This window comes from Micropterus dolomieu, linkage group LG21 (genome assembly GCF_021292245.1).
Source record: "Micropterus dolomieu isolate WLL.071019.BEF.003 ecotype Adirondacks linkage group LG21, ASM2129224v1, whole genome shotgun sequence".
Taxonomy (NCBI): domain Eukaryota; kingdom Metazoa; phylum Chordata; class Actinopteri; order Centrarchiformes; family Centrarchidae; genus Micropterus; species Micropterus dolomieu.
Genome location: NC_060170.1, coordinates 30,889,504 through 30,916,002, shown reverse-complemented (window position 1 = coordinate 30,916,002; position 26,499 = coordinate 30,889,504). Strand labels below are relative to the sequence as shown.

The window sequence follows — 26,499 nt, the reverse complement described above, 5'->3', positions numbered from 1 at the left end:
AGACTTAAATAACGAACAGAGGAGGGCAGCAATACGCCATAGATGCGGCTAGTCTGCTGGAAACAAGAAGAAGAAGAAGAAGAGCTGCAAATGAAAGACGCAAACACAACGTCCGTGAGCAGAAGCTGCAGGTGTTGTGCCGAATTCTGCCTGCCTGCCGAGAACTGCATGCACCTCGCGGGTGATGGTGAGAAAAGAGGTGGATGCAAATCTCGGCAGGTAGCCTACATAATGTGATCTTTCCGAATTATGCATCCACCTCTTTAGGTCCTTTTCAGACACTTTGCTCTGCTCATTGATCAAACGGCGTTATCATTAGCTTATATATTTACTGAATGTCAAGGATGTCAAGTTCTACTAAGTGTATTAAAATATTAAAGACTCTGAACGTTCATAAAATATATACTTAGAGTCATTTATCACCATTTATGGACCCCACAAAGAATATTTTAGAGTTTAGTGTTGTTTAGTGGTTTAAAAGCAGTTTTTGGAGGTGCACGCGAAACTAGGCATAACACAGGTGCGCTCGCTTTGTTGTTCGGGGTGTCTGCGTGGATGGAGTTGACGCATCATCTCCGCGCGCACCGCTTTTCCGCACGGTTCTGTGTTATAAATCCCGCGCGACCATAATGTTGTTGTTGATATGTGAGACGTTAGCGAGCATGTTAGCCAAATTTCAACAAATCATGGTGAAGTGAGGGTTTGCTTTGACAGCGACAGAGTTTTCCCTCAAGAGACGATATTTTCGCTTGGTCCTTGACGCTGAAAGGTGATTTTTGTTTCTTGTGAGAGAGAGTGGTGGCTGGTAAGTTAGTGGATGTTGCTAGCTAACCTAACGTTAACTTGGTTAGCTAACATTAGCTGCGAGAAATTAGCTAACTTAACCAGCAAGTCGAGAAAAGGGTTTAGCTAAAGTTTAGACTTGGGGTTTTACAAATGTCCGACTCCTCTGAAATGACCCTGCCGCCTGAATGGGACGACGACGAGCGGATGAATTTTATGTTCTCCGACTTCAAGGAGAACCGAGATGTCAACACGACGGACTGGGACAGTAAGATGGACTTCTGGACGGCTCTGGTCATAAAAAGCTGCAGGGACCGCGGCACCGTGTGTGTCAGTCTGCGGGAGCTGAACAGGAGCTTTAGGAGGAAAGAAAAATCACCGCTGGGATTGGCGACTGTCGTCCAGACCATGGCCAGGTAACTGTCCTTGTACCAGCTCCGTCACTGCTGACTGTCTCTTTGGGGCTCAGCCTGGTAACACTGGTTGTATTTTACCTTCTGCCAGATGTGGGAAGATTCAGAGGGAGTCCGAGTTTGCTGCCAACGTGGACTGTGGCTGGCTGTCCTGGGGTGTTGGCCTGCTGCTGGTGAAGCCTCTCAAGTGGACCTTCTCCACTCTGCTGGGGAGCAGCGGGGTGCCTTTGGAGGAGTCCTTTGTTGTCATTGAACTAGTGAAGGTTTGTTAAACTGTGTCTCATCATGTGATTCAGATGCACCGCAGTGCAATGTTATGATGCTTGTGCCACCATGAGTTTTGCATCTCAGTTACTAGGGGTGCAACAACTAATCGTTGCCAACGAATTTAATAATCGATTGGTTCATGACCTCATCGGGCAATAGCGACACTGACAGCTTAACAGAGTAAAGTGATGGGAACAGTTACTAAAACAACATCAGAGCTGCAGTAACACCTTCACAACCTAAAACCTCCAGAGTGTGGCAGCATTTCACTCTTCACTCAGCCAGAAAGGTCGTGAACTGCAGCAAAGCTGAGCTCTCCTGGAAACTCCGGAGCATCTGAAGAGGAGGCGCGTAACGTCGTGTCTCTGTGGATGATGGAGACTCCTCTCTGTAGGCTAGTTTGCGAGCTAACTTCACGTTAAAGCCGTGTTACTTATTTTCTATACAGTTGGTCAGTTTGATTAGTTGTTACAGTTATGATACACAACGGCCGCGTTCACCTTCCAGATGCGCCTTGACTTTTACAATCATAATCGATCCATCGCTCATCGCGACGTTCCCAGCTGGATAACATGTTGCTGCGCAAGTTTAGACAACACCGGAAAATGTAATTCTTTGTAAAGAAGAGAAAACAGTTCTCCTGTCTGTACGTGAGGCGGCGGCTAATCCGCCCCAAACTCCCTTAAAAAAACATCACGGAGTTTTGTGAGTTGTTGAGTTTGGGGAAACTATATAAATGTTGTGAAACACTGTGTACTACAAAATCGTTATTATTGATCCCCTCTTGTAAATTCGGCAAATGTAATGCATGACGTTATTTCTTTCTTTGTATACAGTGTCAGTTTGTCCCGGGGTGAAAGCTGATAAGCAGCTGATCTGCTGTTCAGTGCTCTGTCACTAAACAGCAGATCAGCTGCTTATCAGGACGTGATTTCAGTGGAACTTTCTGATGCTGCAGCAGAAAATGTATTTTTCAAAGCAGTTTTTATTTCATTGTCTTGACTGTTAATTAGCACCTAAAACAACCTCAGGTTTAATTTAAAGGCTAATATTTAAATGAGAGGCATTGTGTCATTTTGCGATTTATAATCCGAATAGTCGATTATTCGTTTCAATAATCGATAGATTAAGCGACTATAAAAATATTCCTTAGTTGCAGCCCTATTAGTTACTACTTACACTAGTAACATATTGTGCATTACATTTATCTAAATGATCAATATTGTTACAGATTTCCAGTACAACATTTGATACAAATTAACAAGCTAACACTGGGGGATTAGTATAGTAGTTAACAACTGTGCGATTAATCGATTAATCATTGCAGCTCTGACACAGCACGTTTACTGCCAGAATATTCCTCCATTCGTGTTCACTGTCACTTTCTGACGCTTGGACAATCAAACACTCGCTACGCACTTCCCGATTCGGCGTTACGTTGTTGTTATAAACGCACCTGTCACGTAGATGTTCAGTGAAGAATGAGGAGAGGAAGCGAGCCAAGGGATGAGTTTTACCGTGCTCGCATAGTGTGCCAGTGTCAATTAGTAACGCATTGATATAAAAATGATTCTTTAATTTCTTTGTACCCGAATGCTGTTTGTTTATGTTTATAATGGTCATGTGATTCCTTAGTAGCAGAAGGTTGGAGTTGAAGAGGAATGGTTTGTTAGCTGTTTTTGTGTTTCTGTACTTTGTTTTATGTGCACTGCCTTGGTTCATCATCTAAGGGTGCAGATGGCTGGGGTAGAGTGGGATGGGGGGAGGGAAATGAGGGACTTTAGGGGAGGAGGGGGAATAAAGAAACTGTTGTACTATATTTGGCATTGTTTGCCCTGTGTCATTCTGTGACTGTGATGGTACTTCTCTTTTCCCTATATAAACAATCAATAGTTGATTATAAAAAAAAAAAAAAAGAGAAATGTCTTTTGTTTTCTAGGAGAAAGCAGCAGAATTACTCAGGGTGTACCGGAGCAGTGAATTTGCAAGCCGCTCCATCCTGTCATTTCAAGAGCTCTGTACTCTTTCTTCTGATGTCTGTGCTGATGAGAGCACCCTGTGCATGGCTCTCCTGCAGCTGCAGAGGGACAAGCAAGTGATTGTGTCATTGCACGAGGGCGAGAAGGTAAAGTGTAACCGACCGCTCCACAAACCGTTCATTCAGTCAGTAGAGGTAGTTTTTTAGAAGTCATCTATCAGGACAAGGCCTGTTGAGAGATAGTTTATCCTGCGACTACTGGAGTAATGCTTTATGTTTCATCTGTCTTTATGTGTCTTTCTTACAGATTGTTAAGTTTTGTCAGCCTGGGCAGGATCGTGTTTCCCTTGTCAGTGATGTGGATATAGGCATCTACCAGCTGCAGCGCAGTGAGAAGCTGTTGGGAGAGCGAGTGGAGAAACTGGGCTTTGAGGCGGTCAAGTAAATCAACTTAAATATGAACTTTAAAGTAGAATTAGTATTGATAGAGAATGTGTATAATTGAACTAAAATACTCCTGTTGGTATTTGTAAGCAAGAAAACCCATTTGGACAAAAATAATGTATGTAATTTAGTCAGGATTAACTTGTTCCAGTTGTGAAATCACCAGTATGATGTGTGCAACTTGATGCTTTGGCTATCTTTTTCTTTTAACTTCATTGCATTCAAATGGTTCTGAAAGTCAGACTTTCTTTCAGGTGCAGAGAGGAAGCAAAGCTGCTGCTCCGGGAAGGGAAGAAATCACAGGTACTAATAACCGTCAACTGCAAAAACACATCTTATTGTGCTTAACCGAATATCTTGGTTCGGTTCAGTTCAGTTCAGTATTGGCCGTCTATCCCAACAGGCACTCAGGTGTTTAAGAGGCCGCAAAAGGGTAGAAAAGAGAGCAGACAATTTATTCGCCAAACTGGAGTCCATCAGAGGAATCCTGGACAGAATAACCCAATCACAGTCTGATAAGATGGTGAGAAGCAGAATATGCATCAGTTGTCTGTAACCAAGTGTGTTGTCGGTATTTTAAGTTTGTGCTGAACACGTTTGTAGGTTATGCAAGCATATCAGGCTGGCGTGGCAGCCCTGAGACTCTCGCTAAAGGATGTGACTGTGGAACGTGCTGAGAACCTCGTGGATCAAATCCAGGAGGTAGCTCTATATTTTAAGACAATGATCTGTGTATTGTATTATTTATTTAAATATAAATATTCCTAAGCATCTTAATGTATCTTTTCTGTTATTTAACCAGTTATGTGACACTCAAGATGAGGTGAACCAAACCATATCCAGCGGCGTGACCGGCGCAGGTATGCCATACTGTTAGTGCCATGTCTTTTAATATATTGTGTATATATCAATATCAAAGAGATTTAACTTACTGCCATTTTTTTGTAGATGAAGACATGGATGAGTTAGAGGAAGAACTGAAATCTTTGTTGGACGAGACGAAGCCGGATTCAGTGTCAGGTTTACCTGAAGTTCCAACGAACGGTCTGCGGCCCTCTGGGGAGCCGAGCCTCCCAGGTGACGACCTGCTCAGCTCTCTGCCTGCTGTACCTTACACCCACTTGGATATAACCTCTGAGCAGCTGGAGGAGGAATTGAATCAGTTAACCCTTACAGATTCAGGTTTGCGCTTTCAGACTTCTCCATTTTTTTTCTCTGTTGGACTGTAATATGAATGTTTTGAGTCAACATATGGTCGCCTCTCTGTCCAGGCTTTCAACAGAAGAAAATGACATCGCCAGCCAAGGGATTAGAGCCTGCTCTGTGATGACACAAGCAAGACATGGCAAGTTTAAGCAACATATATCAAGCTGTATCTCTTGACATTTTTCTGTGAGCCAGAGTTCATAGAAGTTAATAAAGCACTAAGGAACTAAATTAGCAGTTGCTAAATCTTAAAAAATCAAAAACAAGGCACTTTCCTTCATTTAATGAAAATAAAAAGACTTTTACTGTGGAGGTATACCAAAAAATAATTAAAAAAAATATTGTTTCTTTTTTGTAAGTTAACACCCTTTTCAACTTGAAAACTTTTAGATCAGTTCTGCCGTCCGGATCTGAAGGATCTCAAGTCAAATATGAACATTTGAACAGTTTAAAATATGCTCTTTGGTATGCCACCATTAGGAATGCTTTTAATTTTGTGGTATTTTTGACAGTGAGAGGAGAACAATATTCGTGGTTTATCGCATGTTTGATGTTTGTAAATGTCCTTCATTGGCAGTCCTGTGAAGTGTATTAAGTGGCCTTTTGAAAAAAAGTACAGAGAATATTATGCCAAATGATTTATTATAACTGAGTATATTTAGTCTCATTACAACATACCTGTGAGAACTTTGAAACCTACCTTTAAATGAGTTTAGCCGAATATGTTTCTCAAAATAAAATTTATTTTAACGACTTGTCTTTAGTTGTATTTGTATGTCAGCGTTAGCCACTGTGTTCGAAGCAGCTGAGGAGAAACTACACTCCCCTCTGTCTTTACAATATTTGTGTGTGAATGAATCCCATGAAACTTGTTCCACTCAGTAGTTACAGTTTGTTTGCACACTTACCTGAGAAGATTATTTTACTCTTCGTTTATTCGAAGGGCGGCACCAGACCTCAAAGGTTTGGGGCAAAATCAGGCAGACTTGTGGGCCAATGAAATCTCCAACCTGCCAAGGAGAGTCACATAGAGGCTGCAGGCAGTAATGCTTATGAAAAAAAGGACAAACATGATTTTAATCCTAATAAGCAAGCTGCGCCAAGCAAATGTGACTTGGTGTTTTGAGTCTCCTGGCATTATGATACAGTACACGTGCTTATTAAACCTCTAGAGACACACACACCTTTTTATATCTGTAGTATATCTGATAAAAATGACTTGGAAAAATAAAGCAGTACCAATTCATGTTTTACTTTAGCATCTGCAGTGCTTTGGCCACTAGGGGTCGCTGTCACCCGCTCAATCAGATAATTACTCTGCTTGCAATTAAATAGAGAGAAAGTAGCTTTACTGATTGCTTCAAGTACAGGCTCTTTATGTGTTTTAGCCGGTGAAGACTGGTTCCACGTGTAATAAAGGCAATTTGGTAAAAGAAACAGCTTTACTACTGAATCGTGCCGATGTTTGGGCACAATATCTTTGACTTAGACTAGTGATTTGTCCAAAATTACCCCAAAATGAGTTGTTCAAACAAGTATCACACATAAATGCGTATATTCGCTCTGTGTGTATAGTCACTGAAAACGAGGAGACTTATTATAAATTACTTAAGTTAATTCTGTCATTGGGAGAAATGTAAATGGGTTTGAACAAAGGCCAGATTCATGTAAAAGACAATATATTGCAGACCTCTGAATATTTTAATTAAACCAGGGATAAGTTATCATCTGCCTTATTTCAAGAGTTTCAGTGTGTTAGAATGAAATGCCTTTTTTCTTTAAACCTTTTTAGTGCCACTTAAACAACTATTAAATTTGTATATATCTACATAATTCACAGAAATCCTGGTTTCAGTTGGCCCAAGGAGACGCCTTGGTGACCTCTACTTGTTCACACACCAAAATGTTGATCTATGGGCAGCCTTTAGTTTACATGGTTATATGTGTTCTGGTGTTGGTATTGATAATAGTAGTATATTGAATCCTTTCATCACTCAACTTCTGTTGTGATTCAAGGTGGACACCCAGCGGCCAAGTTGTTGAATTACATACACGTTTGTAAACGGGCACACTGCTTTTCTGATGAGACTCATTGTCCTTGTCAGCAGACTCTTCAGAGTCAGTGTGACATTTAGTTGTTATTGCTGACACTGTGATGTAATTTGATACTGAATGGTTGTTGGTGCAGACAGATAATCCTTAACGCACTTTAGCCAAACAGTTCAGTGATCACGCAATTTGGCTTTCCCATATGACTATGTTACCGTTCCTATTACAACCTGGTATCAATAACTACTTACACTATTAGTTACAGGGCACAGGGAGACAATGAATGGTTTTCTGAGTCTGAAAATGATGTGCCTTTGCAATCACTTGACATCATGGGAGATTTTGAACAAAAAATGAGGGAGTATCTTTTGGAAGAATGGTGTTCATCTCTCCAGTACACTTCCAGAGGCTCAAATCAACTGCAGGACTGCACTTTTTGAGCCTAGTAATGGCCCAACACCTTACTAATTTGTCACGCATCTGTACAAACAGAAGCCACATAACCAAACCAAAAGAGCATTGCTTTATTGTTCTGATTTATACATATACTTCAAGGACAAGAGATATTAATGTGAAAAGCAGGTTATTAAGTGATTATAATTACCGTCATGTTGGTGGTGCAGTGGCTACCGTCATTATCTGAGGTGCTTTTGTGTTCTCTATTAAAACAATAAATTAAAAAATAATTCATTACAAATGTACAGCCTTTATAAAGTACAGTTAGTAATATCACAAAATCCTATTACAGCAGTGTTTTCAAAAATGCCCTTGTATCACAAATAACATCAATGGATATTGTTTAAGCCAAAACTTAATTTTCTCTCTCTCTCTCTCTCTCTCTCGCACACAAATATACGCCCTGATCACCATCATTTCATACTGCATTTGCACATGTGCACCGCTGCGGTTTTTGCAGCAAATTCCAACTGCACACTATGCAGCTCACACCTATAGTAACGTTATTATACTGATATAGAAGAAGATGAAAGACATTTGGGGAGTATTAGTTTAATAATTTCAGTTCTACCCTATGCAGCTGCAGACATCGTATTATATAGTTTGTTGATATGTCCAGACTATTGTTGAGAAGATGGAGCAAACAGAGATATGTAAAGGTAACTATTAGCCATGACTACACAGCGTTGTGTATGGTTGAACCAGTAAAGCAGGCACTGATGCAGATATTTGGCTGAGACTTTGTTGTACGCACCACATGAGACAGAATGAAGTGAAAGTCTAAGCAAAAAGTCAACATGTGTATAATACAAGATCTCATTGGGTCTTAAATAAGAAACATTTTGGCATGCTTTATATTAGTCCTTTTCCAACGTATATTAAGAAAAACAAAAGTCTTTGTGGAATACCATGAACAAAATGATCTTTTTTTTTCATATTGCAGTGTTGCGTAGAAAGCAGGCTACACAGTGGGTCAGGCTTCTTCCGGCTCTTGCAGTGTAGTGTGTATACAGTAGATGTGCGTTTCTGTGCATGTTAGCATTGCAGTGTTAAACTGTCCTGTCTGCTCCGGTGCGCTTCCGCACAACCTTCTCCTCGTTGACCTGGTCCACTGCCAGTGTCTCCAGCTCTGCTTGCGGTGGGGCCAGGGGAGGGGTGCAATGTGGGATGCGGTGCGCCACACCCACATGAGCCCTGTACTGACGGTCCCGAGCGGGGCTGTGACGAGGGCTGGCCATGGCACCCAGGGGCCCGATAGGGGAGCGCTCGGAGGCAATAGGAGGGATAACGGCAGGCCGTTCTCGCACTACCTGTGGTTCAGGAGAGTCTCTCCCAGCCTGCAAGAAGGGTGTGGGGTCAGGCATGGCGTCTACGGTCTCCCGCAGAACCAGGCGTCTACCGTCCGGGCCGAGCCGATACACCTCTGTCAACTCTGGGTGAAGAGGCTGAGAGAGACTCTTCTTCATGCGGCGCCGTGGGGTTTCAGGCTGCCTGTCCTTGGCCGGGGGAGGCGTGGGTTTGTATGAGGTGACTGGGCTGACGTTGGGGCTGGCCTCAGATGAAGTGCCGGCTAACAGCTTCTTCTTGGTGGCGTGAAGCTGTGAGGTAAGGTACGCAATAGTGCTTGCTCTCTGCTCCAGCTCCCCGGACAAAACAGCCAGTTTGTGGCTCTTCATCTTGAGCTCCTCCAGGTACTTCTTCTCCCTCTCCTTTATGGTGTTTTCAAGGACAGAGATCATGGCGTTCTTCTGCTCAAGGTCCCTGAGCAGCTCTGTGTTCTCCTCCTCCTTCTTCTTCAGCTGGGCCTCGAGCTCCTCACACCTCCTTTGCAGCTCCTTGCATCGCACCTCACTGCTGTCTGCACACACAATAAAAAACAGTTAAAACAGCAGCACAGATGCACACGTCAGAGTAAAAAGCAATCATAAGCAGAGATAAATAATTGCACACCCAGAGACACATAAAAAATCTCCAGACTGAACCAAACATAAATGGAGACAATGACTGGACAGTCTGTGAGCTGACAGAGACAGGATGATCCTATGGAGACTCATCTGCAGTGGGCAGAGAGCGCCAGTCTCACATTACAGCTCTGGTAGACAGCAATGGAGCTGCTCTCCTCTGGCCTTCTTTACTGCTGCCCCCACCCTGCCCTGCCCCACCCAGTTACAGCCTATGCAGTCATGTTTGTGCATGTGCAAAAACAGTGGAATAAAATAGATTTATATGTATTGTGTATATAAATGTGTATCCCAAAGTTTCCATGTCTAGTTTAAATTTACATGTACTAAACACAGTCTCCTATTAAACAACGGGATGGTTAGAAAGGTGACAGCATTGGTAAATGTTCACCCGCAGCTGATGCACCCGAGTCTGGCTGGACTAAGCAGGTTGCAGGTCGCATTAGCGCTGCGACAGATAATCTCATTTCCTGCACTCCAATCTCTGAGATGTCCCACACTAACAACCACAACATGATAGTGCCTCTAACTGGAGGCTGTAATAGTACTGCTCCAATCTGGGACAGCCATGTTAAAAGACCTACAACATATTGTGATCCTGGTGAGATGCAACATGCCTCCTGCTCGCTCAGTGAAACACATCTGTGTTGTAGCCTGTAAATAAATTAAACTGTATGCAACCTCCCAGGGGCCTCTGACTGTACAGTGCTGTACTTCAAGCCAGCGGAGCTGGGTCTGAATCAGACCAGTGTTGTGGCTCCATGTCTCGGCCATGGTAACGCAGGGGGAGGGGCAGTTGGCAATGAGCAGTGGGAGCTATAATGAACAGTAGGGAGTCCCACAATGCAATGCTTCCTGGGTGGGACTTTGTTACCAGGAAACCGGCAGAGCCCTCTGCTCTCGGGCCTGTGCACTGACACGGATTTATAGCCTTGACTGCTGTAGAGTTTTTTCTGCTGCTGTGCACTTTCATAATTTAAATCACTGAAAAAATAAAACTGTACTCTGAGATGTTACTAATCATTACATGTAGTATCTGAGGCAAGTCAATCTAACAGCATATTTAACTTCTCTTGTAAGAATAGTACTTTAACTAACGTCATAGAACACTAATGCAAGCTAACACCATAGACAATCACAGCTGGGAATGTTGACAGTAATTTTATTCGGCAACAAATTAATATTGATGGTAACTAATGACACTAGACATTGAATGTCAGTAGTAAAACTGCATGTGTACTAAACAGTATGATGGAGGCTTACCTGAGGGATCAGAGCTTCTCACTGTGAGCTCATATGTCAGGTCTGTGAAAAAAAGGAGAGGGTTACTTATATACTTGCGTCACATTAGGTTGCAAACAGGCAGCTATCAAACAGCATGCACCTCACACAGACTAACTAGCAGCAGTGCATGTTTCAGGGAAACGTGTCAGTGCTTTCCATATGGTGGAGTATTCATTTAACAAGATAAGTGAGAGTCCCACGTTAGCCAAGGATACGGGAAGTCAGAGCCAAAACATGCAGTGTCTCCTGGGTTATATCCTGCCTTTGTGGAAGAGTATTCCACAAAGGCAGTATCTATTACTGGTGGTATGCTCAATAAAGGTTTTGCTGTGTTGCATTGCTACAGTGCAGGGTGTACTCACTAATGCTTGAGTGCATTTCCCATAAGTCATCATATTCTCTCTAAAAGGTTTAATAGTGGCACCACAGCATCTTGTTTGTATTTAGCTGCAAATATCCACTAGGGTGTCCAGCTGTCCCCGTTATGGAATCAAGGGTAATGGGATAATTATTTGACACGTGGGTTTGTTTTACTGTTTTCATCATGAGATAGCCTTAAAGACGTTCTTTAATGTGCTGTTTTTACCCAGCTGAGAAGAGAGGTGGCTACTTGTGGCCGTGCTCACCTGTGCATTGCTGTTGTAATCTGCGGATCTCTGCATGTAGCCCCTTCAACGTGTTGGCATGGTCCTGCTGGAGGAAGAGCAGGTTTTTCTGTGCGCTGTGCAGCTGATTTTCCAGTGTAACATTTGCTGATGCCATGGCTGATTAGTTTCAGACACACACCAGCCTTGCAACCTCCAGACAGACAGAAGACAGAAAACAAGGACAGGCGGAGAAAAAAAGAGAGAGAAGGACAAGACGATAAACAAGAATCAACCCATCTGGCAAACAGGACGTTAATTCTCACCCTTTCACCCATAAACATCTGGGTTTTGGGGTGTGCTCCAGCTTTGCTCTGTCTGCCAACTGGCCAAGACAATCCGGATAATACCATCAAATCCATTCGCAATGGAGGCCATTTGGCAACATACCGAGCAAGTGTAAAAATTGTAACCCTGTGTTTTGATAAAAAGAGCAGCGAACATGCTGAAGATGCACATATATTAATATGCATTAATAAGGCTAGGTCAATGCTATGGTGTGACTGTAGAAGAGAAAGGCTAAGCGACCATAAATAGACAAATAGGCTAATTAGAAAGCAATCACTGAAATGAAGCTAATGATTGAGAACCTGAGAGTGAGCAGAGTAGGGCCTTCAAATCTCAGACATCTGAAAGGAAACACTAATCTAATATGCACTAATCTAAAAGGCTACACTGTATATTGTAATTTAATTAGGGCATACAGTGGAAATACTCTTCCTCAGCACGGACGATAAGTAAAGAAAATAAATGTCAGTCCTTACATTGGATTTAATGTGGCAAATTAGAAAAGCCTAAAAAAATTAGATCATGCATCTGGTATATATCCCGTAGCACTGCAAATCTCTTAATGCAATAAAATATTCTCTTTGACAAACAACAAAATCAAAGCTAAACACAATGGGGAGTGGCGTGAGGGCTTGCCTGTCTCAAACAGGACTCATCCTTCCCTGCCTTGCCCCACCTTCCTCCTCCCTCCCTTCATTGGATGTCCTTGTCTCCAGAGCCAAGCCAGAGAGAGAGAGAAACAATCATTCAGCCCCAACATCTCCACCCTCTGCCAGACAACTGTACTGGGCTGAGAGTTGAGAGCACATTGATCCCTGCGACAACCCTCCTGAGTGCAGAGAAAGCCTCTCCCTGCATACATAAGTGTACTTCAATAAAACATCCCAGAGCTTCTCACTCTTACATCATCAGCTCACTAACATGAATAATAAATCCCGTGACACCTCGCTGGCCACACTCCCCATTTCCAGCATTTGTCTGTGTGATTTTCTTTTCTTCATGGCTTACAGGGGAAAAGGAAACACATGTGATAACCAAAACACAGACTTATAATCACAAACAGAGCCAGTGGTGTGTCATAAAGGCTGAAGAGATAATCTATTATTGATGAGTAATGTGGAGTCCTTCTGGTAAACCCTGATCTGCAAGCATATCTTTCATCCCAGCTTTTTCCTAGAATAGCTTAGATAGCTTTCCATTTGGAAAGATATGACCTCAGCCAACTTCAAAGCACGGCTCATGCCATAGCATGGAGGTGACCGTGGTACAAAGGAGTACAGAACTTCAGTGAATTCAAGCGAGATAATAAAGTTTATTGCTCTTTGTTAAGAGACAATGTGGGGGTGAATGTAAATCTATCAGTAATTATGTTATGTTAGATTAATGTCAAACCAGCGTGAAGTGTCTGTCCACTTTTCCATGTGTTGTTTTTTTTTCCTGATGCACAAACAAGCATTTCCCCATACAGAGAACATAAATAATCAATGAACTGCAGCACCATGAAACATTAGCTAGCAGCTACCACAACAAGAGCTTAGCTGGTCTTCCTCTTGTGAAGCTGTGTCTTTTCACACAGATGACCATACTTCATTTTTGGTTTTGACAATGTGGACTATTGTTTTTCTTTTATTTTTTTGTGATAATCAACACTTATGGTTTAGGAACCTTCAACATCTAATGGCTATCAACACTAAGAATAACAACAAAAAAGGCAAACAGATAAACAACTAAAGGTTTACCAGCATTAAACCACTGGCTACAGTTTAAACAGGACACACGCTACGTGTTAGGGACGTCTGATTGACTTTCCACGGCACTTTCAATTTCAGCACCTGCATTGCGGACAGCACCACCAACCCACGTTTCACATTAAACCTCTGCCGGTCCTGGGCAGTAGCTGCCAGAGGATCATTACTTCACACAGACGTTATTGTTAAGCTTTAGATATCATTCAGGACACGACCTTCTTTATCATTATCAAAGAAAACGGCAGTGGTCAGTCGTAAACCACACAACGACGGGTGCCTGTAAACGACTTCCAAACATTTCACTTTCCTTGTTGTTTTATGACCTGATGCACTGTAGGATGCCATCGCTGCATTTCGTAAGATCATCACAAAGGCTGCCCTTGCAGTTACTGTTATGTCCTGCTGCTGTCCAGGGAGGAGCTGTCCAGTTTCAGGAACCGCAAACAAGCTAGCCCCCCTGATACGTGCGATTCTCTACTGAGTGGAGGTAACGTCACACCAAACTCCATTTACAATACGCCACCTTGATAACAGCCTGCTATACACAAAAAGAAAATGTACCAATCTTAGAATATAAACAATGTTTTTGCCATTGGGGAGGTGTTCTGAAAAATTCGGCATACGCTGAATCCACCACACAGGGTTTGATTTTAATAAAAGTCCAGGGTTTAGCCACATTGGGCACATAACGCAGTTAGCAGCTGCCACCGTTCAATCTTTTTCATTTCTGATGAACAGTTCAGCCAAACCCGTTTTAAGGTTATAATGAAGTCAACCTGCTTGGGTTATATACCGAATTGGAAAACGCTAGTTAAAACACTAAATATAAGCTGTATTGCGTTTGCAGACAAAGACTTGAAAATTTCGGAATATTAAAATGCCTTTGAAAGAAACAGTCTCTCTTAACGTTACGCATGAGCCTTTACTTACGCTAGCCTAGCCGAACAGCTAACGAGGCTACATTATCTAGTGAACAGCTTACCTTATGGCTAAAAATACGCAGCTGTCGAGTATCTTGTAAAAGGGTGTAAATGGTCGTGGAGCAGGCAAGCCGCACCGGCTAAGACAGCTCTGTCTTGCGGGGCATGTCGGTGATGCTGTCCGGGGCTCGCCTTGGTCGGGTGAGAGGGGAGGGTGGCTCTGTCAGTTTTTCTATCATCTCCCTGAGCTACTAGACAAAATAAAGCGATGCATCACGGGAAGCCAGAGGAAATTAGCTAAATATCTCGTCTAAATTCGTTCAATCACGAGTGTTTCTCCTCGTGTCATTCAACAATAGCGATTCTAATTACAACTTGAATTTCAAAAAAGTACATCACATGCCGCAAATACAGGTTTTACTCACCTTAAATGACTGTTGAGGGACGTGCTACAGTTTTATAGTCACCAGCGTCTTCACCATAGCAACAGAATATGTCACCTGTTCAACGCAGGTGCATTCATGCCACCTAGTGACCGCGCCGGATTATAACCATTACTGCAGTAAAACAGATGTCTGATCATTTCTGAACGCTTTAAACGCTGTGTTTTGGAGTCAGGTTTAATGTGCATCAATGTGCCAAACCGCCGTGGTGGAGTAAATAAATGAAAATAGATGAAAGCCGCTGGTCAGAGTACAGATGGTGGACAGCAGAGGGGAGTGTTGCCCTTCAGTGGCAGATTTGTGATACTACAACAGCATACTGTGATCACTAATTCACATGCTACTATTTCTTTTGAAAACATCGCACAGGGAGTCATAATTAATTAATAATCTTCATAATATCCATGAATTTATGCATAAGCTATTATAAATGTCAAACTTTGTATTTTCTAGTGGTATCGTGTCATTTGAGATGATTGGAGAAAATTTATAATTGTTATCATCAAACAAGTAGACATTCAGCAACAAATGCAAACAATTTCTGTAATACAATAGCAGTACAATGTGCAGTTTGCCAATTAAGCCCTCTTGCCAACACATATGTTTGTGGGAATTGTTGTCATGTATTGGATTAGGGAGGTCATGTGTCTAGTAAAACAGGAAGTAACAGGAGAGATAGCAAGAAGGCAGGTGGTTATAACAGTGGTGATTAAATTCAGGATGCACTGATCTAATTCAGTACTAAGATGGTTAAACAACAATTGGGTCTCTGTAATAAATATTATAAAGAGTATGGTCTAAACCTGCTCTATATGAAAGTGTCCTGAGATAACTCTGTTGTGATTTGGATCTATATAAATACAATTTTATTTAATTGGATGTTTGACTCCTTGGGCATTATTGTGCATGGTGCTGCAGTGTGGGGTTACAAGAGTTACTACAGCTGTTTTTAACCATGCACATAGATATTATGTTAGATGCCAGACTGCAAACAACTGTTTGTATTGGTTTTATCAGCTGTCAAATGTCAAAAAATCTATGTATCATGCAAAATGATCTGACAAGTCACTGTCACAGAAGTGGCTGCAGTTAATGAATAAACCAGAGGGTAATAATCTAAAAGCCTTATCAAACAGAACCTTATGGCCAGCATATGTTGTCAGGATTACACTGTATTGTATGTTTGATGTTACTCCAGCAAGTGCAAGACTATTTATTTTTGCACAGTTTTGTTTTTGTGTGTGTGTGTGTGTGTGTGTGTGTATGCGTCTTTTAGAGCTGTTTTCCTCAGCATCGTTTTGTTTTATTTATTGCATTATATGGATTGGACAATGAGTGACACATTAACAAAGTTTATTCTATCGCCATAGACTTTCTATACTCAAAGTATTCTAGTATCTGAATGGTCAGTGTATGTGTATGAGTATTACAGTATATGCATTTTGTTTGATTGGTTAAAATATTGTTATAATAAATTTTACTATTTACTGCTTCTCATGCAGTTTGCCAGAAGAATAATTTAAAACTTTATCTAATCTTAAGTGATATCAGCACACTTGACCTCTAGTCTGAGGTATGAATGGGAAACAGTAGCCTTTTCATACTAACCCATAATATCACTTTAAATTATTTCTGGCAAGAGAAATTCCTCTGTGACATAGCTACTGCGTAAAATGATACAAACCAAAAACAAAAGCATCATTTTTCATTCCCAACCTGAGAAATAGTCTCACTTAAAAAGAAAATATTTTGTGGAATAAAAGGAATTATTGTCCACCTCTAGAAATGTTATTCTTCAGAAGCAGCTTTTAATCTGTCCCTAGCTTTGGCATGTTTGTGATAGGGATTAAATTATTCTCATTTCTTTATTTTTAGTGTTTCTGGCACACTTCCCAGCTGCCTGCAGAAAGCAACCAGTTGAGAGGAAAAGGTAAGTTATCCTCGCCCCAGCAAAAGCTAGGCGAAAACTAATTCCCCAGCAGAGACCCCTACCTTTCCTTGTGATTTGTTTTACTTTCACACTGTTAGGGATCTCCATACATCATAACAGGTAGTAAAGTAGCTCAGTGAGAGAAATCAACCAAATAAAACAACCAGGATTGACTTTGGACTCCTCCTGTGACTCTAACCAGCTTACAGTCGTTGTTTTTTTGGCCTTTGCCTACGGCTGATCTGCTGCTGGGAAGGATCCAGCTGAGAAAAGTCCTTCATACAAGCTGACCAAAGCTTCTCTCAGGCTTCATAAATGTGTCTGTGATTTGTAGCCGAGTGCGTCTATAGATTGATATTCTGTTTTTTTATGAAGGAATTGAGGAAATACATTCTTTCAAACACAGCCATGCACTTTAAAATGTTCCAAGTGATGCCATACAGACAGTGGCAAAGGTGCTGGACATCGGCCCAAAACATCATATGTTATACTGGAAAAGTAATAAGAGCGAACCATTAAGCTTTTCTTACAACTTCTGGGCATCAGTCACGCATCAGTGAGTGTCAAATAACTCATTTATTTCATTCTTTAATATGTCTCATTGGTATAGTTGCTGGACTGTGAACAGATAGTGCAGGTCCTTGTCTAATTCATGGAGTTACAAATGAAATCTAAGCATATGGCAGTCATTCTCAAATGGCACTGTTTTACTGCCCCTGCTCTGACATGCTGCCAATAGCAACACTTCTCAGGTTGTAATAGTTTTACAGTTATTATATTGAGGTTGGCAAGGCAAAATTCCTCTAAAACTCTGAAAACCTCATTTAATTTTCCAGGACTTTTTTTTTTATTTGTCTGTCCAAAGAAAGTCATAATCGCTGGACTGTTGAACTGAATGTGTCATTTATGTGAAAAAGTCAAAGAAAGCCACTGACAGTTGTGATGGCATTAACTTATGATAGTACATTTAATGCCGGGCCTACAGTCTCAAGATGTGAAATATGACTGGGCAACATTTTAACCTCAGCTGAATTTTGTTTTTAGATAATTTGCCAACAAGTCCTTAAAATCTGTAGACAGTACAAGCAGTGTGCACATGCTTGTGCTTGCTCATACTTACCATCATCACCCCTACAAGGGTACAGCCTTTCTCACAGGGCTGCTCATCATGTTTTAGCCAGATGTTGAGTCTATAACAGACATTTGAATCTTCTCTCTGTCAAATGGTAAATGGACCCAGAGACTTTTCTATTTTGATTTGCTATGCACTTGTGTGGCATGGAAAGTATTTGTCCTTTCAAGTCCTTACACAGTATCTACAGTATGAATACCAGAAGCACCTGGACTTTATACTGTATGGGACCACTTGGAAATAAAGGGAAATGTGAAATGAGCACTTAAAGCAAAGGTTTTTTCAACAGCAATCAGCCTCTCTGACACAGTTTGTACCTTCCAATTAATTCATGACAAATCTATGAGCTGACAAAACATAGGTGAACACAGAGAGGAAATTATAGCCAACATGTTACATAGGGCCCACATGGAAAGCCCTTCCATTGAATCGGTACGCTGTCACTGCCAAAATGTCTCTGCCTTTATTCTAGTAATGAGGGTGGACTGCAGGAAACCATGCTTTCTATGCAATTTTTTTTGAAAGATTTTTTACAGTCCAGGGAGAGCAGTCCTCTCGGTGCCATTTAAAGTGACACTTTAATTACTAGTGGTTAATGGACCACTAACACCAAACTTTGAAGTGGCTGTAACTCAACGTGCCCGCACAGCCAGCCTCAGCAGGAAAAATGTGTGCCACGGTGTAATCCTTCCACACATACTGGTACAAGACACGCTGTGATAAGACACATAACTCAGTTGAAATGAGCTAATGAAATAAAAAACATGAGGGCTTGCAGGATAAATAAAAGGTAAGCAATCATGGGTATAATCTTTGAGTACATCTACAGGCTTTCTGAAAGGGCGTATAAGCCAACTAAAATAATAGCTTAGAGAATGCAGGGGAATTTCAAGTAACATGTGCATTAGTCAGATAACTCTAGTTTCATTTCAGAAGCTACAGATAAAAAATATCACTTTATGGTCTGGCCATGTGACAAATGAAAAAAAAAGAAGAATTTTCCTTATTTTTTGATTGATTTATGTCATTTAGGGACCATCTACCATATTGAACATCAGTAAGACCATTGTATTGCACAATGACAGAGCAGCACTAATCAAAAAGTCATGCATGTCACTAAGAATCAGAAATATCAAAATCAAGGATATTTGTAAAAATAAAATCAATAAAATCACAATAATTTGGATAAATCACCTTAGAGACAATAGAGACAATTTCTATAATTGTCTATAATTAATATTCAGTATCACATTTATCATTTTACAACAAATAGGTCCATATTTTTATAGCGCATAGCCTGAGGGAAAAAGCTGCTCTGGAGTCTGGTGGTACAACAGATGATACTTCTCTATCTCTTGCCAGATGGCAGCAGGGTGAACAGGCTGTGTCTGGGTGGGTACTGTCTTTTAGGATCCTTTGGGCTCCGTGCAGGCACCTCACCTCACGGATATCACTAGATGGTACGATCACCCACTGTCCTCCTGTCCTGGGCCATGCACATCCCATGCCAGTTTGCAGTTTTTCCAGGTAGGATGCTTTCTTTGCTTCACTTTAAAAGTTAACAAGAATTTGGCACAGAAATATTGCTGTCTTGAGTTGTACATTATTATTAAGAAATACAGTCGTTTTTGAGCTTTCTTCACCAGCGTGTGAGATGACCATGTCAGGTTCTCTGTGATGCTGATTCCCAGGAACCTGAAACTGTTCACCTGTTCCACCTCACCTCCACTGATGGAGACAAGGGTGTGTGTTTTTCCTAATTTTTCCTAAAATCAGCTCCTTGGTTTTGCTGATGTTGAGCATTAGGTGGTTCTCTGTGCACCACTCTGCAAGATTGGTGATTTCCTCTCGAGAAGTCTCACTATTGGTTGAAATCTGGCTGATGATGGTGGTGTCATCTGCAAACTCCACAACAGAGTTCTCTCCATATCAGGGATTGCAGTCAGTATAGTCCTATGCACACCGCAGATGTTTTGGGCACAGGGACGATAGAGGCTGTCTTGAAGTAGCTGATTGACACATGTTTTTAGTACACATCCAGGGATGTTATAAGGCCCAGCAGCTTTACTCATATTCACTCTCAGCAGGACTCTTCTTACCTCTGCTGTGGATACTGACAGTGGCTGGAGGTGAAGTGGACTTGGCAGCTGACTCTTTGTTTAGGAGATCAAAGCGAGCATATAATATGTTAAGCTCATCTGGTAACATGGCCTCACACATTATATTTGTAGCCTGTGATGTTTTTGATCGCCTGCCACACATCTTTGGTGTTGCTAGTGTGAAGGTCTCTCTCCAGTCTCCACTTACTTGATGCCAACCTTAACTCTCACTCTGGCAGTGTTGTATGCTTCCTTATCACTTGACCAAAAGGCAGCTCTCATCTCTCTTGTTGTTTGCACCTGTCTTATTGTGTCTCACTAGCGTTCAATCATCCTGCCCTCTCTGTGGAATATAGTCTGCGTGTTTCCTCCTGTCTGTCGCAGTGTCTATGTTGGATATTTCTTGGCTTTACATTCTTGAGTTTGCCAGTCTCCCCTACCATTTGCTGCTGGATTATTTTCTGTTTGTGGATTTCTCTCCTGTTTGGATCATTACCGGTCTCTTAAGCATCCTCGCCAGTGAGTTTTTCTGAATAAAAACTAAAAGCTGAGTCTGTTCTGCCTGTGTGTTCTGCATTTGGGTCCAAATCACTGTTTTTGCTGTCTATGCATTGCAAAGTAACACAGTTTCCCCTGGTGGGGATATAGACATGCTGTTGGAATTTAGGTAGAACAGTTCTGAAGTCTGTTTGCTTAAAATCACCAGCTACAATAAAAACAGCATCTGATTGTTTTGTCATGTGACTGCTGATGACCTCATACAGTTCCTGTTGAGCACTTTTTGAATTTTCCTCTGGAGGAATGTAAAAGGCAGCAACAAAAACACTGGTGAATTCTCTGGGCAGATAATATAGTCAGCATCTTAATGTAACAGTAGCCAGCCAAGCTGTGCAGTGAGTAAACCTCATTTCCGAGGTCGCAAGTTCGAATCTGGACTGTGCTGTTCTACAAACCACTGGGGTTGGTTACATTAACAACAAAAAATCCTCATCTGGTGAACATTGTCCATCTACTTTGATTATGTTTGAGCACCAAGCATTATCGATGTACACACTGAGTCCCTCATCTTGTGAATCTTGAGTACTCTGCCCGTCCAGAGCAATGGTTTGATCCAGGCTGTTATGGTACAGCCAGGGACGAGTTAAGCACCGACAAAACATAGCAAAATGTTTTTTAATGGAAAGGTGGTTCCCTGAACACCCTGTTGTGTATGCAAGCGTACTGCATTTCCCTGCCTTTTTAACACTGTTGTGTTTACAAACTTGTCGCTGCTGATAGGTATGAAAACATACCTCGAAGCCTGTAACCGAATGTTGAGCAATGTTTCACGGAAACAAGTTGTTCAATACAAACACGTTGCAAACTGTTGCAACACGTTTTGAGACTGAACTCGCCCCAGGTAATACATGTTTCAGTAATAAATTAAGAGAAAAATGTAGCAAAGTTTAAGGGAGCTAGTGCAGCTGTTTTTTTGTGCGTGATATACAACAGTATCATCAGCATATAGTTGCAGTTTTATCTCTCAACATGTTGTGGGAGGTCATTAACACACAGAATAAATATTAGGGGGACTAACACTGATCCTTGAGGTTTACACTCTGTACATATATGCCCTTTAGATTTAGAAATAAGAGCATGATTTACTGTATCATATGATTTTTGCACTTCTCCTTTACCATGCTTACATTTTATTTGCATTATGAGGTTTAAGGTATATAAGTATTTAGAATATAAGCAAAAATGAACCTCTGTATAGCCTCAAGTATTATTCTGAAACTCGTGCTTCAGGCTAACTTGTGTGGCATGGTTATATGCAAACCCTTTTGTGGTTTGTGGTGGATACTCTCCTCTTGGATTATCACACTTTAGTCAACTACCAGAGGAGAAGCAGACATGCCTTTCCTGGATTCGGAGCAGCCTAAAATTCTCCAGGCTCCTATTTCGACCACCTCAGCCATCCACTGTGCACGACCATAATCACTGCTCTGAGATACAGCTCAAAGAATCTTTGTTTTTCCATAGAAATAAGAGATTGGTTGTAGGTTTTTCCTTGTTTTCAAAAGAAGTAGTTCATCCTGGTGTCTAGTCACAATAAGGATGAGAATTTTGCTGACTTCTTCATTTCATGTGCTCATGTTTATCCTTCTTCTAACCACTGGTTTAGTATGTAAAGAAGGAATCTTTGGACACTGGATGTTCAAAAGCTGAGAGAACATGTCTCCAATCCATGGAACTTTACGCACCAGCAGTGCCAAATAATGCATGTGTAGACTACCTAACTTTCACGTAATGTAGCCCATGAAAAGGTTACAGAAGCTCTAAAACACTTGCTAGTGCTTGGTCAGTGCTTGAAATGTCATTGTGGTTGTGGCCTAGCAGAAAGGAATCTATCCATGAGATCTGTGTAATATGGCTGTGACTCCTGTGGAACGCAGTGTTATGCCTTTTGGAAGAGTAATGTCTTAAATCCTGCTGTGAGTATGCTGCTCAACTCTGGAATTTTGTAATTTTTTCATGCTGGGGATCTGTACAGTCGCAGTTCAATCATGTGAGTGATGGAAGCCTCCAAACCTGACCCTAACCCAAACTTAAAACACCCATCATTAAACTCTCCCACTTGCAGGACACAAGGTAGAAAAAGTCAAAATACTCACCAGGGACCTACTAAACTCATCACCAACACCTCAAGTTATTCGACATTTTGGGAAAAACGCTTTCTTGCAGAGAGTTAGCCTTAAGATAACTCACTGCTACAGTAGTTGTTGCCATGTAATTTTTGGAAGGATGAGAACAGTATTAATCTTCTCATGTAAGTGTAAAAGCAATTCAAAAATTTCACACTAGGCTTAGCTTCATGTTTAGTGTACAGACGTGAGAGTGGTCCACATTTCCAAAGAATTTCAACCTGTTCCTTTAATCTAGATGAACACAGATAGTGGTCAGGATGAGCCTTGTGGAATCTCCAAATCTGAAGCAAAATAAGATAATAGAATCCTAAAATTATGTTGCATTGACAGAAATGTTTGCCCTTACCCAACCAAGTTATGTTAGACTTCAGCTCCTCTTTCCAGAGTGTGGAGCTAGCAAGCATTGGGTACATGCTGAAGGATCAAATGCTGTAAATAAACACTGGCTGCTGTTGATACATCTCACATATGGATTTTAGTGCCTGTGTGATCTCCAAAGGCCTTGGGCCCGCTCCAGTCAAACTGGGCGACTCATCCTTTAGCACAGGACTCCAAATAAAATAGAGTTACCTAGCCAAGCAAAACCCACTACAGAGCTATTTTCCACCATCTGTGTGGCCAGACAAAATACAAGGAAACCATTTCAACCCTGAGGCCTTCCCAGATCAAGAAACACTAGATCATTCAGATTGACGAAAAGGCCCAATCAACACACTGTCAAGGCCCTTCCTAAAGTTGTCCACTTCCTCTGTGGGAGAAAGTAAAAAGCTTCACCTAACCCTGTGCCTCTCCCAGCAGGAGAGCTGCTTCTCAAACTCAACACACCCCACCCTGTCTGAGCAACCTTCCTGAACTGAAAACATTTAACCAGTGTCTTTTATTTCTTCCCACCATTTGAGTCGGACACATTTCACCCATTTTGACAACTTCCTGAGTTCCCACATTGGTTCAAGACCTTTCAAGTCATTTGCCAGATATTCTCCTTTACACTGGTGCTCTGTTCACCTGTTGCCAATGCATAGGTGTCATTTACACTGTGGACGCTGGGGACATGTCCCCAGCACATTTTGAAATGGCAGATGTTGTCCCCATCACTTTTTGAAAGCATTTGTTAAAATGTTCTGAAAAATAGTTAGCAGCAAGAAATGTTAACTAACAAATGAAAATGCTTTGAGAAATGTTTATTATGGTTTCCCTTCATATAAAAAACAGACAATTCCACCATAAATTTGGGCCGAAATTGTCTCCAGAATGCAGGAATTTACGAGTTTACAAATCTTCTGTTACAAATCTTCTTGTGTTGTTCTCATGCATATCACATCTTTTGGCCAAAATGAATCATCACGCTCCTAATCTGAGCCCTTATGTCCCCACCACTTTTCAACACAAAGTGACGCCCTTGCGCCAATGTCTCCCAGAGTCTTCCAGCTGCTCTCTACAGCCCCGTTGTCTTTTAAAACTTCTGCACCAGGGACGTCTCTGCAGTGGCAGGGTCCTCAGGGCCTCACGGAGGAACTAGATGACTATCCTCTTTCAAAGAGTACTGAAGAGGACCTCAAAACACCCTAGCCCAGCTGCTTGGATTGAAACCCAACACCAGCTGGGCTCTGTGAAACCAGTCGGCACAGGAAAGCCACGGATTACGACCTCCACTGCCACACCATCTTCAGTAACGCCACTGTCGTCCTTGGCTGCCAGTCCACCCTTCTACTCTGAGGAAAGGCTCCTCTGCCACAAAAGTCAAAACATTTCAAGATGGAATGAGATTCATCGCAGATGGAATAAACTGAATTATTGTAAGAGGAAAACACATTCAGTACACTTTTTAAAATTACACATAATGTTGTTGTTATTGTTCCATCCACATTCCTGGAGCTGCAGCATCTTTTTTCTTGTCTACCTTTAGATTATTGGGCTGCGACTAGCCACTCAAACCCAATACTTTGCTGATGATTCTTCCAGTGCATATTCTGCTGTTTAGTGGCAAATGTGATTGAGTTTCATTTCAGGAAATTCTTTCCATCCTGTATTTTCATTCAGACAGGGGCACAGCTCTGCCTTGAAACTCTTGACAGATCTGCTCCAGTGCCCCAGAGTGTGCAATGAAAAGAGTCTTTACCTGCCTCTCACATTTCCATAAATGACACCTTGCCAGAAACACTTCATATTTGTAACTTTTTTTTTTATATGACTCAAAAAAATTAGTCAGAATGAGGTGTGTATCCATCTGCTGGATTGACAAAATGTCAGTCTTTGTGTGTCTAATACATAACCTTTGTCTTTTTTTAAAATTTGACTTGTGAATGCTGATTCAGATGTCCTCAGACTTTCCCTTTCTCCCCATCACCTATCTGCTCCACTCATGTACACACCTGTTCCTTCTTCTCTCATCAGCCCTGCAGTTACCTGACTTACTCCTCACCTGCAACTCATTCCCTCATCAGAAACCCACCATATATACCAGTTCACTTCCTTTGTTCCACTCACTTGTTCACACATAGCTGCTGTGTTGGTTTTTGCATTATAGTTTCTGTTTGTTGGCTGCCTGTAAGCTACATCACCAAATAAATTGCTGAAGTCATCCTTCTGTAATTTGTTTTATTCTCCCGAGTTTATATTGAGGGCAGAGGATTAGTGAAGTCTTCTTAAAAAATTCTCTCATTTCCACAGTTTTCACTGTTCATACGTAATTTTGGAATTAAACATTTGGCTTGGTGAGCTCCCAAGTGACAAGGGTGTCAGGTAACTTCATCATCTCCATCAGAGCTGACGTTTCTGGTGGAAAGCAGATAGGGCCAGTTTTTAAAATCGCTCTAATAGTCACTTTTATTATTTGTTTTACTTTATCCACACAATATCTACATTTTCAGAAGTGCTTTCTGGTGCTGTCAGTGAGGTCATTCCACCAATACAACCTCTTGTTCATACCTTTTGTCTTCTCTGAGAACTTTTACAGTGCTCTGTCACCAAGACCAGGATACAGGTGATGTTGATTAGCTGATTAGACAGTTTGCTCCTCTGTTTGTCTGTCTGTCTGATTGGTGGATTGATGTTGAGCTATTTTGACAGTCGCTACCTGCCCTTTCTAATTGTTAATATATTTAATCAGAAATACTTTATTGATCCCTGGGGGGAAATTCTTTTGTCACAGTTACCAAGGCATAAGGAAAAGAAATAATAGATGGTAGGTTGATAAAGAAATATAAATATAAGAGTGTAAATATAAAGGAGAGTGGGTGTGTACAATATTTACATTACTAAAAAATTGTTATGGTGAACAGTACTAGTGAATTAATAGCAGCAGAGAATATTGCACATCATTATTAAACAGATAATACGGTTCAGTTTGATAACTGCCAGATAAGCACATCCACTTGTGTGGATTTTCAGGACATGGTGTTGTGTTATGAGTTGGCCACTTTTCTGTCTTATTCACCATAATGTCTTGCCTCTCTGTCGAAAAAGGAATGTGGTTGTCATGATTCAGGAGGTTATTGTATTGAAATTGCCCGAAAAAGTCTGCATCATTTCAGCACTGTGGACACCCCCTGCACTCAGCTGTCTGTGGTGACATTTCAGGATTTTGATAATGACTTTTGTACTTTGCAGATACAAAAGTCTAGGTGACAGTTCGACTGTAAAATCCATCACATGATGGACTTTAGACTGCAGCGTCCAGGCGCACTCAACACAGCTGCTGCAGCAGCGTGTGTGTGTGTGTGTGTGTGTTGGTGTGTGTGTGTGTGTTGGAGAGAGACGCACACAAG

At 41.5% G+C, this 26,499-nt stretch overlaps 3 protein-coding genes across 9 annotated transcripts in view; 1 reads left to right on the top strand and 2 right to left on the bottom strand.

The window, feature by feature from the left end:
• The first annotated feature begins 63 nt into the window (after window positions 1-63).
• chmp7 (charged multivesicular body protein 7) lies at window positions 64-5,846 on the top strand. 5 transcript variants are annotated; one of them, XM_046035851.1, is made up of 12 exons: window positions 154-219; window positions 1,018-1,199; window positions 1,288-1,459; window positions 3,403-3,588; window positions 3,749-3,882; window positions 4,140-4,188; window positions 4,289-4,408; window positions 4,489-4,587; window positions 4,688-4,745; window positions 4,834-5,067; window positions 5,157-5,230; window positions 5,482-5,846. In XM_046035851.1, exons 1-11 carry the CDS (start codon window positions 169-171, stop codon window positions 5,210-5,212), a joined length of 1,341 nt encoding a protein of 446 aa, XP_045891807.1. In that variant the 5' UTR covers window positions 154-168; the 3' UTR covers window positions 5,213-5,230; window positions 5,482-5,846. The 5 variants fall into 5 exon arrangements, with proteins under 5 accessions (XP_045891811.1, XP_045891809.1, XP_045891807.1 ...); XM_046035855.1 differs by lacking the exon at window positions 154-219 and adding an exon at window positions 64-131 and having other exon boundaries at window positions 5,157-5,846; XM_046035853.1 differs by having other exon boundaries at window positions 82-187; window positions 5,157-5,846.
• A 1,796-nt stretch (window positions 5,847-7,642) lies between these two features.
• Window positions 7,643-14,965, bottom strand: ccdc92 (coiled-coil domain containing 92). 3 transcript variants are annotated; one of them, XM_046035976.1, is made up of 5 exons: window positions 14,867-14,954; window positions 14,504-14,689; window positions 11,468-11,639; window positions 10,821-10,862; window positions 7,643-9,454 (listed from the first exon to the last, which is right to left on the bottom strand). In XM_046035976.1, exons 3-5 carry the CDS (start codon window positions 11,601-11,603, stop codon window positions 8,646-8,648), a joined length of 987 nt encoding a protein of 328 aa, XP_045891932.1. In that variant the 5' UTR covers window positions 11,604-11,639; window positions 14,504-14,689; window positions 14,867-14,954; the 3' UTR covers window positions 7,643-8,645. The 3 variants fall into 3 exon arrangements, with proteins under 3 accessions (XP_045891932.1, XP_045891934.1, XP_045891931.1); XM_046035978.1 differs by lacking the exon at window positions 14,504-14,689 and having other exon boundaries at window positions 14,867-14,965; XM_046035975.1 differs by lacking the exon at window positions 14,867-14,954 and having other exon boundaries at window positions 14,504-14,841.
• ncor2 (nuclear receptor corepressor 2) overlaps window positions 14,582-26,499 on the bottom strand; it is a 115,029-nt gene continuing 103,111 nt past the window's right edge. Inside the window, exon 31 of the mRNA XM_046035019.1 lies at window positions 14,582-14,689. Coding sequence (XP_045890975.1) covers window positions 14,582-14,689 — 108 coding nt within the window. The remainder of the gene's footprint in view (window positions 14,690-26,499) is intronic.